Raw genomic sequence first — 12445 nt, 5'->3', positions numbered from 1 at the left:
ACAAGTCATACTTCGTCACTACCCACATACCCACTCGCTCCCTGGGGTATGTTTGTGTACTCACCTAGTTGTGTTTGCGGGGGTTGAACTCTGGCTCTTTGGTCCCGCCTCTCAACTGTCAATCAACTGGTGTACAGGTTCCTGAGCCTACTGGCCTCTATCATATCTACATTTGAAACTGTGTATGGAGTCAGCCTCCACCACATCACTGCCTAATGCATTCCATCCGTTAACTACTCTGACACTGAAAAAGTTCCTTCTAACGTCTCTGTGGCTCATGTGGGTACTCAGTTGTGTGTGTGTGTGTGTGTGTGTGTGTGTGTGTGTGTGTGTGTGTGTGTGTGTGTGTGTGTGTGTGTGTGTGTATTTACTATGCGTGTCTGTAGATTCGAGCTACTAGCTCTTGGACCCCGCCTTTCTAACCAATTTATTTTTCCTCTATTAGGTCTACTACATATATTTCTAACACACACACACAAACACACACATCTCCAGGAAGCAGTCCGTGGCAGCTGTCTGGCTCCCAGGTACCTATTTACTGCTAGGTGAACATCAGGGTGAAAGAAACTCTGCCCATTTGTTTCCGCCTTTGTCGGGAATCGAACCCGGGCCATTAGGACTACGTCCCCAGAACGCTGTGTACTCAGCTGCGAGGGAGTGTGTGTGTGTGTGTGTGTGTTTGAACTTACCTAATTGTGCTTGCTGGGGTTGAGCTCTGGCTCTTGGGTCCCGCCTCCCAACTATCAATCAACTAATAAAACTGAAAATTGTGTGTGTGTGTGTGTGTGTGTTTACTAGTTGTGTTTTTGCGGGGGTTGAGCTTTGCTCATTCGGCCCGCCTCTCAACTGTAAATCAACTGTTTACTAACTACTTTTTTTTTTTTTTTTCCACACCACACACACACACACACACACCCAGGAAGCAGCCTGTGACAGCTAACTAACTCCCAGGTACCTATTTACTGCTAGGTAGCAGGGGCACTTAGGGTGAAAGAAACTTTGCCCATTTGTTTCTGCCTCGTGCGTGAATCGAACCCGCGCCACAGAATTACGAGTCCTGCGCGCTATCCACCAGGCTACGAGGCCCCCAATGTGTGTGTGTGTGTGTGTGTGTGTGTGTACTCACCTAATTGTGCTTGCGGGGGTTGAGCTCTGGCTCTTTGGTCCCGCCTCTCAACCGTCAATCAACTGGTGTACAGATTCCTGAGCCTACTGGGCTCTATCATATCTACATTTAAAGCTGTGTATGGAGTCAGCCTCCACCACATCACTGCTAAGCACGTTAGTTGTGTGTGTGTGTGTGCGTGTGTGTGTGTGTGTGTGTGTGTGTGTGTGTGTGTGTGTGTGTGTGTGTGTGTGTGTGTGTGTGTGTGTGTGTGTGAGGTGCCAATTACAGTTCACCACAAATGGGGAACACATTAAATAATTGGAAATAAATAAATTTGTGTAAATATTTGCAGGAGGGCGTGGCCGTGGGGCCCAATTTTAACAAGTATGACTAAACCGGATTGGCGGTGTGAAGCCCAAGCTTAACTATCAAACGAAGTAGGGTGCGTGTGCGTGCGTGTATGTGTGTGTGTGTGTGTGTGTGTGTGTGTGTGTGTGTGTGTGTGTGTGTGTGTGTGTGTGTGTGTGTGTGTGTGTGTGTGTGGGTGGTTGTGTGCGTGCGTGGTCATGTACATATGTGAATATTCATTTGTGTACGCGTGTGTCCACTCGAGTGACCAATAGCCGCCCAGCCCCTCTCATCTAGCTAAAGGAATAGTGACCAATCACCGCCCACCACCACCCTGCGAGCTAGAGAAGTGACCAATAGCCACCCACCACCACCCTGCGAACTAGAGAAGTGACCAATAGCCACCCACCACCACCCTGCGAACTAGAGAAGTGACCAATAGCCGCCCAACACCACCCTGCGAGCCAGAGAAACAACCAATCACCGCCCTGCGAGCCAGAGACATAACTAATCACCGCCCTGCGAGCCAGAGAAATAGCCAATCACAGCCCACCACCACCCAGCGAACCAGAACACACACACCCATTCCGTCGATTCATGTAACCAGAAGCTGCTGGCCTCTGGAAGAACCCTTTTGGCTGGCCCTGTTCATTCAAGCATCCAAAGAGTCCAGCGCGTAGATACGTCCTCAATTGATGCATATCCCCGACATTTAATTAATTTAAATAGTAGTCATGCGAACGCAGCGGCCCGTCTCATAGCGGGGCCAGACGCAAGCGGCACCGGGGTCCTTAAATCATGCCCGCTCTTCCTTGTTCCCTGTCCACTTCAGCATTTATAATTAGCAATTGTTTGTTAATGGCCCCCCCAATAGTAAATTATTTCTGCCGCTCCTCCCCCATACTAAACAAACGCAAGTTGCAACGGCAGTTGGTGTTGTTTAGGGTTTGGTGCTGGCGGTGGTTGGTTGCTCCGGTTGCATACCTGATAATTCGTGCCTCGTTAGTTGTGGGTAGTTGGTGCCTTGTCGGGTAGTTGATTCTTAGCTGGGTGGTTCTTTGTAGGGCAGAGAGATAGAGAGAGATTTAGAGAGAGAGATAGAGAGAGATAGAGAGAGATAGAGAGAGAGAGAGAGAGAGAGAGAGAGAGAGAGAGAGAGAGAGAGAGAGAGAGAGAGAGAGAGAGAGAGAGAGAGAGAGAGAGAGAGAGAGAGAGAGAGAGAGACAGACAGACAGACAGACAGAGAGAGAGAGCCCACCTGCAGTCTGGGAGCCCTGCTGTTGGTATACTAAAAGAGGGTAATGAGAGATATGAACAAATGTTCAGAGAATTTACTTGGTCTGAATTAAATAGGTGCTTAATCTCTTGTGTTGAACTTTGTCTCTTCTCCCGCTGTGGCTGTGGGGGTCGTAGATATAGCTGTGGTGGAGAGGGGTCGTAGATATAGAAAACGCATTGTACCTGTTGAAACTTTACAGCGAGCATATCCTTGTTTCAATATGATCGGAAAGAGGATGAATAGTGTTGGATTATCTTGATGAATCCCTTGTAGTAGGTCCTGTTGGATTCTGATTGCAAGGGGATAGTGTTTGGCATACATTCACGGAGTGGTCAACAGACCCAAGTGATCTAAAGATTCTTAACAAGCTGAGGATAAAGGAATTAGCGCAAGGCTCTATTGGATCATAAAATTTTAAATTTTGCCCCGAGGGGCGAGTTTATTGGGCAGCGCCACTCATCCTGTGAGTGGACACACCGCCATAGTGACAGTATTGGACAGCGCCACTCATCCTGTGAGTGGACACACCGCCATAGTGACAGTATTGGGCAGCGCCACTCATCCTGTGAGTGGACACACCGCCATAGTGACAGTATTGGACAGCGCCACTCATCCTGTGAGTGGACACACCGCCATAGTGACAGTATTGGACAGCGCCACTCATCCTGTGAGTGGACACACCGCCATAGTGACAGTATTGGGCAGCACCACTCATCCTGTGAGTGGACACACCGCCATAGTGACAGTATTGGGCAGCGCCACTCATCCTGTGAGTAGATACACCGCCATAGTGACAGTATTGGGCAGCGCCACTCATCCTGTGAGTGGATACACCGACATAGTGACAGTATTGGGCAGCGCCACTCATCCTGTGAGTGGACACACCGCCATAGTGACAGTATTGGGCAGCGCCACTCATCCTGTGAGTGGACACACCACCATAGTGACAGTATTGGGCAGCGCCACTCATCCTGTGAGTGGATACACCGCCATAGTGACAGTATTGGACAGCGCCACTCATCCTGTGAGTGGACACACCGCCATAGCAGCATGTACAACATTCCCCAATAGGAAGAAAACCCACTGGGTTGTTCATCCTGTCACTTGTACCCAGACACAGCTGGGACTTGCTTAACTGTCTCAAGTGAACAGCTCCTCAAACAAGAAGATTAACATCTGTCAACCCATAAAATCTTACGTTATCTTGCGGGTGCAAAATGGGGAAATCTTTTAAGAACAGTATCAATATTTGACAAATAATGTTTTCCTAACTAAAACAATGTGGGGTTTACTATTCTACACATATTCCTAATGTCTCTCAGGTGTTCACATTCACGTAGATAGTGGTCAAGGCGGTGTCCGTCACTCTCACCACAGATTCTGCAACTCCGCTGATCAACTGTTGTTTCCATTCCGAATCTCCATGGATATTTGTATCCAAGACGGATTCTCGCTATTATTGATTCTCTCCCTCGTCGTCCTCCTCTTCGGCCATAATGATTGGGATTGCCAGCTGCAACCATGTTGTACTATCGTACAGATTCACTGGTTTGTGCTTCTATCCTCCTTTCCTCAGTTACCTTGTCACGGTGATGTTGCCTGATAATACCTCTAATTTGTAGTAGAGTCTTGGGTATGAAGTATTCAATATGGTCTCCTTCAGCGCCTTCAGCAGCCAGCACATCTGCTCGTTCATTCCCACATATTCCAACATGGGAGGGGATCCCCAACATGGGAGGGGATCCACAGAAACTTGACGACTCTTCCCTGATTGGTAAGTACTCTCACAGCTCTCTTGATTTCAGCGACTATTGCAAGATTTTCTGCCCGATTTTTACTTAGGCTTTGCAGTGCTGCTTTTGAATCAGTGCAAATCACTGCACCATTAGTGTTTTGTTCAAGGAAGGTTAACGCCATAATAATGGCAATTAGCTCTGCTTGCGTTGATGAGACATAGTTCTCAATGCGTGCTTTTTCTTCATTTCTGCGTTGGAAAGCATTATCCTTAATTACAGTGTATGCTGCGCCAGCCCTGCCATTGACAGGATTAGATGACCCGTCAGTGTAGATTTGATCTAGTTCATCTCCGGCTTCTTTATAAATTTCCTCAAGATACTTGTGCCTCATTTCTTGTGGTATCATGTTGGACTTTTTCGTTGCCATTTCATTGATGATAATCCTGCATGGGTCATCCTCCCTTGGAGGAAATATTGGTTCATGTGAGGCAGATTCTGCAGACGCGTGTGATAGCATTTTCTGCTATCTGTCAAACAGAATTCAAAGCGTAACAGTCACATATAATCAAGTGCAAGCAAAGTGAAAAGTTTTGTAACCCCAGGGCACAGTGCTTGCATACTCCCACCCCCTTCCAGGGCACAGTGCTTGCATACTCCCACCCCCTTCCAGGGCACAGTGCTTGCGCCCTGGGGTTTCCCACCCCCTTCCAGGGCACAGTGCTTGCATACTCCCACCCCCTTCCAGGGCAGTGCTTGCATACTCCCACCCCCTTCCAGGGCACAGAGCTTGCATACTCCCATCCCCTTCCAGGGCACAGTGCTTGCATACCCCCCCACCCCCTTCCAGGGCACAGTGCTTGCATACCCCCACCCCCCTTCCAGGGCACAGTGCTTGCTCTACTGCTTCCTCTTACTCTCTTATCATATATAGACAAAAATACAAGTCACGGCTTCGTGTCAGCCTTTGCGGCTAATTTACAGTCCGCATGCAAATGACTTTTGGAGAAGACAATGTTAACCCATAGACCGATATCCATAAAATCTTCGATTTGGCGAAGGAAAGTGACATAATGTTTAACAGTGATAAGTTCCAGGTACTCAAATATGGTAGAAATAAAGAACTTAGACGAAACACAGAGTACAAGACGCAGTCAGACCCAAGCATAAGAGGAAAACAATATGTATTTATTCCTAGAAATAAAGCAAGTAAAGAAAGTAGAACTATTTAGGAGGAGCGTTCCTGACACATGCGTACCCCCTCTCGGCCAGACGACTACTGAGGTCTGAACTCGATTACTCCCGCTGGGAACTTGCTGCCAATAACACCATACCGATATTCACCGCAATTTATCATATATTACTATCACTGGTAGTACACCGGTACACATTTCAGCTTGCAGTTAACTGGCACACAATCTAGAGTAATTGGACAAGCAGTGACAAGAGAGAGAGAGAGTAGTTTGCACACAATGGGGACTACTTGCCCTGGCGGAGCACTACAGGCGTACTGCGGCTGTCATGGCGCCTCTGCTAAACTTGAAGAGCATAAAGGTACTCCGTTTCCCTTGCCTTATGAGGCGCATATATATAACCACATTAGGATGTCACATATAAGCCTCACAGGGGACATAAATCCACTATAACACTTTATAAACAGTGTCGTGGCAGAGTCTCCAGCATACATCAACCAGGCTCCCAAAAACCCACTCAGAGGGCATCATTATACGAATGTTTGAATGCGTGTCATAATAATTGATGTCCACCACCGCCCCTTATTCCCTATCCTCTGTCCCTGCCCAAGTTAACCTCCTTAGTGCGGTGGTCGTCGTCTTAGGTTAGGCCAATGCTAAGGTGAATTCAAACGCCTACTGAAATCCATGTTACTAAAAATCATTGAAATTTCTGTCGATGATCCAGAGTAGAAATTTGGCACCTTTCTCGTCAGAGCTCGGTGTAGGCACTCCCTCCCCATTTTCAAGCCAAAAAGAGGGGCATCTTCGAATAGCCGCCGGCTTCCTGTCCTCAACGAGGCCACTAGTGTTAGTGGCTCTCAGGTAAATTCAGGTAAAACTCCCAAGTCACTCTGCTGGCTCTCTATGATCTGAAACAGCATCTGGCAACCAGGTAAAAGAAATCTTACCGGATTATCTAGGCATCTAGATAATGGCGAGATGCCACAACCCTGTGATCTCGGGCCAGATTCACGAAGCGGTTACGCAAGCACTTGCGAACGTGTACACCTTTCCTCAATATTTGACGGCTTTGGTTACATTTATTAAACAATATACAAGAATGAAAACTTGCCAATCAACTGTTGTTATTGTTATAAACAGCCTCCTGGTGCTTCGGGGCTCATTAACTGTTTAATAAATGTAAACAAAGCCGGCAAAGATTGAGAAAAGATGTACAGGTTCGTAAGTGCTTGCGTAACTGCTTCGTGAATCAGGCCCCTGGACTCTAGGGGGGGGGGGGGATGGGATGGAAATCTCCAAGAGACACCATTAGCTGCCATATTCCTTTTCCAGTGCCTTTCCCCCCTCCCCCCTCCCTGAGTGTGGAGGCAGGGAGGGGGGGAAATGTTCACATTTTACTAATCTTTGAAGCGATATTTGAAACCATAAATGACCTTGTTGTTGTTGTTGTTGTTTAAGATTTGCTACTTGGAACAAAAAGTTCCAAGTAGCACGGGCTATGGTGAGCCCGTAGTTAATGACCTTGTTTTAAACAAACCAAAGAGTATATTTTAGCGTATTATATATGAAATTGGACTCGAATTCAGTGATATTCCTGTTGATTAACGATTTGGTAAAGGCTTAATGTACGAGAATGGACGGTAGAGCGACGGTCTCGCTTCATGCAGGTCGGCGTTCTATCTCCGACCGTCCATATAAGTGGTTGGGCACCATTCCTTTCCCCTCCGTCCCATCCCTAATCCTTATCCTGACCCCTTCCATGTGCTATATAGTCGTAATGGCTTGGCGCTTTCCCCTAGATAGTTCCCGTCCCTTGTATATATAAATAAATAAAAAAATTCTCGGTCTTAGACTAGTTAACAGCCTTGTTCCTCAGTCACTTAAATGACCAAACAATGCCTCAGATTCCTGGGGCCAGAGTCACGAAGCAGTTACGCAAGCACTTACGAACCTGGGGCCAGATTCACGAAGCAGTTACGCAAGCACTTACGAACCTGGGGCCAGATTCACGAAGCAGTTACGCAAGCACTTACGAACCTGGAGCCAGATTCACGAAGCAGTTACGCAAGCACTTACGAACCTGTACACCTTTTCTCAATCTTTGGCGGCATTGGTTACAAATTATTAAACAGTTAATGAACTCCGAAGCACCAGGAGGCTGTTGAACAATTCGTTTCACCAAAGATTTTTCCTGTTGGGCAATGTACACATATTATCACATTTATTACCAGCGCTTTGATAAACACATTCCCCTTAGTGAAATTGGGTGAGGGTTCTTAATCGACACGGGTTCGAATCCACTCAGACTTTTTAAACAACCGCATTGATAATTACAGGTAAGAATCCTTATCAAACCTGCTTCTGATTTTCTTATTACAAATTATGTAATGTACACCCCCCCCCCCCAAAAAAAAAAAATTATCTTATTTTTAAAATATTAAATTAATTTTGGATGTGATGAGTATTTGTCTATTGCTGGTTATCTATTTTATCTATTGAGCGTTATCATAGTTCATGGTCTAGTTATAAGTCTTATCATCAAGTTTGGATAATGTGAACAAATTAACGTTGTGCGAATTTGCAGTGCAACCAAAGATACAGAAATATTTTGGATTTTAAAAAACTAGTCTAGGTTTGTAATTCTTACTATTCTTGGATTAATGATTAACATTTAATTTTCCCTGAAAAATCTCTATATATATATATATATATATATATATATATATATATATATATATATATATATATATATATAATTGTTGTCCCAGTGTGTAATTATTAAATAAATAGTCACCACCTGCAAGCCTGGAACTTCTTTTTCTGGGTCCAGATTCACGAAGCGGTTACACAAGCACTTACGAACCTGTCCATCTTTTCTCAATCTTTGGCGACTTTGTTTACAACTATTAAACAGTTAATGAGTTCCGAAGCACCAGGAGGCTGTTTATAACAATAACAACAGTTGATTGGCAAGTTTTCATGCTTGTAAACTGAATAATAAATGCAACCAAAGCCGTCAAAGATTCAGGAAAGATGAACACGTTCGTAAGTACTTGCGTAACTACTTCGTGTGAATCTGGCCCCTGGTAGAGCGATGGGAGGCGACGTCTTCAGTGCATCTCGTGAGTGTGATGAGACTCTTGTCAGATTAATAGAACCATCTTGGCTCTGTTGTTAAGATACGGTGATTAAAATGACCAATTTCTTGGCTGGAGTGGTTGGGCTGTTATGCCTGTGTTTTGACTTCAATTGTAACTTATTGTTTTTTTTCTTATGTATATAGATATATTTTTTTTTTTCTTCGACATTGTTTTGTAGTTTGTTTTGATGTAAGGCAAAAATGTTGGGGGAAGCTAAGTGGAATTATTGCTTAGGGATCTCTCTCTGTCTCTCTCTCTCTCTCTCTCTCTCTCTCTCTCTCTCTCTCTCTCTCTCTCTCTCTCTCTCTCTCTCTCTCTCTCTCTCTCTCGATCCTTCCTTCCTTCCTTTCCCTACAGCGACTATGGAGCACACCTACAGGCACTAACCACTATCTACAGGCACTAACCACCATTCTCTCTCCCCACAGCGACGCTGGAACCCACCTACCAACAGCTCCAGACGATGCGACTGGACAAAAGCCCCTTCGTTATCATCTCCGTTATCGGGCAGGAGCTGCTGGCGGCCGGACACTACACCGCAGCTGTCGTTGTCTTGGAGTCGGCGCTCAAGATTGGCACATGCTCCCTGAAGCTACGGGGCTCAGTCTTCTCGGCGCTCTCCTCGGCTTACTGGGCGCTCAACTCCCTGGATAAGGTGAGGGGGTGCTCTCTTCTTGGTGTTCTGGGGGGGGGACATGGGGTAAGATTCACGTAGCAGTTACGCAAGCACTTACGAAGCTGTACATCTTTTCTCAATCTTTGGCGGCTTTGTTTACACTTATTAAACAGTTAATGAGCTGCGAAGCACCAGGAGACTGTTTGTAACAATAACAACAGTTGATTGGGAGGTTTTCATGCTTGTAAACTGTTTAATAAATGTAACCAAAGCCGTCAAAGATGGAGGAAAGATGTATACGATCGTAAGTCTTTGCGTAACTGCTTCGTGAATCTGGCCCCATGGTGTTAAGGATTGGTGGATTGCTGTGGGATAACAATTTGTAGAGTTTGGTTAGGGGTTAGTGGTCTTCTTTCTGGGGATAGCATTCTGTGACCTTGTGGGGGAGGGGTTGAGGGACTAGTTCTTCATTAGTACTAGCAATCTGTGGCCCTTAGAAGTTAAGAGGATGTGTTGAGATTAGTAGCTTTCTGAAATTACTATCTGTGGGATTTATTGTAGTGGAGGATAACATTGTGGTAGAGGTTGTGGTGATGGGCATGGCTGTGGTGGATGTTGTGGTGAAGGGCATGGCTGTGGTTGATTCTGTATGTCCTGTACCCTCTTAGAGGAGAAGGTCTACACTGGGAAATGTGGCATTGAAAATGATTTACATTTGAGTTAGTTCAATGGGAGAAGTAAGGGGGGTTTCCAAATGGCCTGTTAACAAAGGACTTCATCGTGGACCTTCCAGGATGAAGCCCTTCGGGGGCTTCGAACCCCCAGAAAAAAAAAAGAATCGATCAAACGCCTTCAGCTTCTCTTAGCATCGGAGGGAAGATTAACCTAAGCTGTATACGAGACTAAGAAGTCTTTCAAGCTCACATCCTTTGAGATTTACATCTTGAAAATCACTTACAATGTAAACATCATTTGCCGGCAAGGATAGTTGTTTTCCTGCTGGAGTAGCTAGTTGACTGGTTGGGATAACTGGTTAGCCGGCTGGCTGACTGTCTGGTTAGCCAGATCCTGGCTTGCTTGCTGGAATGGCCGGTTAGTTGATTCACTATCTGGTATAAATGATTGACTGACAGGTTAACAAACTGATAAAGTGATTGACTAATTGTCTTACCGACTACTGAATGACTGACTGCTGGTCCCTGGCTGGCTGTCTGAATGGGCCAATTCATTTAACTGCTTGGCTACGATGACTGGCATTGGTGGGGGGCCGACGTGCTGGTCCACTGTCTTCTAACAGGACGGCTAACTGGTTGCAGACTGACTCTCCGGTGAGTTGGACTCCTGGCTGGGGCCGAATACAAAAAAACGCGGGAAACTGTTCAACGGTTGTGGGTCGGTGCTTGGGGGAGAGTGGGCAGGCGTATTGTGGAAGTAATGTGGCCTCAACCATGCAGAACGCTGAACAGTGCACCAGCACGCGGCTCTGCAACCGTGAGCTCTGGCCTTACAGGGTATATGTTTAAGGAGCCATCCAATGGAATATATCTTTTGAGGGCTGTTGAACAGCAGGGGTGTTGGGATAGGATGATTACATGTCTTCTGGCCATTGAACATGGTATTTTGGGGTGATGGGGAAGGAGGGGGGGGGACTTGAGGGTCTTCGAACTGGGGCAGCTCTTTGAGGGTCTTCGAACTGGAGCAGCTGTTTGAGGGTCTTCGAACTGGAGCAGCTCTTTGAGGGTCTTCGAACTGGAGCAGCTGTTTGAGGGTCTTCGAACTGGGGCAGCTCTTTGAGGGTCTTCGAACTGGAGCAGCTCTTTGAGGGTCTTCGAACTGGGGCAGCTCTTTGAGGGTCTTCGAACTGGAGCAGCTGTTTGAGGGTCTTCGAACTGGGGCAGCTGTTTGAGGGTCTTCGAACTGGGGCAGCTGTTTGAGGGTCTTCGAACTGGAGCAGCTCTTTGAGGGTCTTCGAACTAGAGCATCTGTTTGAGGATCTTCGAACTTGAGCATCTCTTTGAGTGTCTTCGAAGTAGGTCTTCTGTGATAAATCCCCCCTGAAATTCCTCCGCCTCTTCCTTCACCATTTCTCGACTTTACGGCACCTCTTATTGAACCATAGAGTGATTATCTTCCCTTCATCTCCCTCCTCATGTCGTACGCGTTTGTATTCTGACTTCGGCCATCTCAATGTAGCAAACTACAACATTTAATTTATCGATTTAATTTATCGATTCTTGTGACGGTGTGGTCATCGTATCATTATTTAGTAATGGAGCCCCAGTATGCTTTATTACTCTTTATTGTACTATTTCTTATAGCGTTCACAAACAAAATCAAGCTATTAACTAAACTTAATTATTTGTAGGCCTGCTGGAGCACATGCATGTTCTATATTAGGCCTCAGATAGCGCTATTAGGCCTAGAATGGTTAGCTTTAATATAAATCTAAACATAAATATAAAAGCTTACTATAAATGTTTACTCCTTTCTCCTGCTGCTTCACGACATACTTGTACTGTTCATTATGTAGTTAGTATATGTACGGCCATTTTAGGAGGGTGAGTTGTATTGAACGTGTACGACACAGTTCTTGGGATTTGTGTATAACTCTAGTCTTGGAATTCTCATTCTCTCTCTCTCTCTCTCTCTCTCTCTCTCTCTCTCTCTCTCTCTCTCTCTCTCTCTCTCTCTCTCTCTCTCTCTCTCTCTCTCTCTCTCTCTCTCTCTCTCTCTCTCTCTCTCTCTCTCTCTCTCTCTCTCTCTCTCTCTCTCTCTCTCTCTCTCTCTCTCTCTCTTTCTCTCTCTCTCTCTCTCTCTCTCTCTCTCTCCTTGTATTAATACTAGACCTAAACAGCAAAATACATTTTTTTCATTCTACCTCTACATTCTACTGTCTGTGTAACCTTTTATTTCTTACTTATCACGTTACCTATTTACCCTCACCTTTTGCCCTCCAAAAAAAAACCTCTTTTGTTTTAATATATTTCTCATTACCACCACAAAACTCATTCTCAAAAATCCAAGT

At 45.7% G+C, this 12445-nt stretch overlaps 1 protein-coding gene across 1 annotated transcript in view; it reads left to right on the top strand.

The window, feature by feature from the left end:
• LOC123771726 (tetratricopeptide repeat protein 28) overlaps nucleotides 1-12445 on the top strand; it is a 79892-nt gene that overhangs the window by 24006 nt on the left and 43441 nt on the right. The window contains exon 3 of the mRNA XM_045764446.2: nucleotides 9233-9459. Within this exon, the coding sequence (XP_045620402.1) occupies nucleotides 9233-9459 (227 nt within the window). The remainder of the gene's footprint in view (nucleotides 1-9232; nucleotides 9460-12445) is intronic.

The sequence above is a fragment of the Procambarus clarkii genome, chromosome 14, assembly GCF_040958095.1.
Source record: "Procambarus clarkii isolate CNS0578487 chromosome 14, FALCON_Pclarkii_2.0, whole genome shotgun sequence".
NCBI classification, from domain to species: domain Eukaryota; kingdom Metazoa; phylum Arthropoda; class Malacostraca; order Decapoda; family Cambaridae; genus Procambarus; species Procambarus clarkii.
Note: the sequence above shows the minus strand (reverse complement) of the source record. Positions and strands in the feature narration are given on the sequence as shown.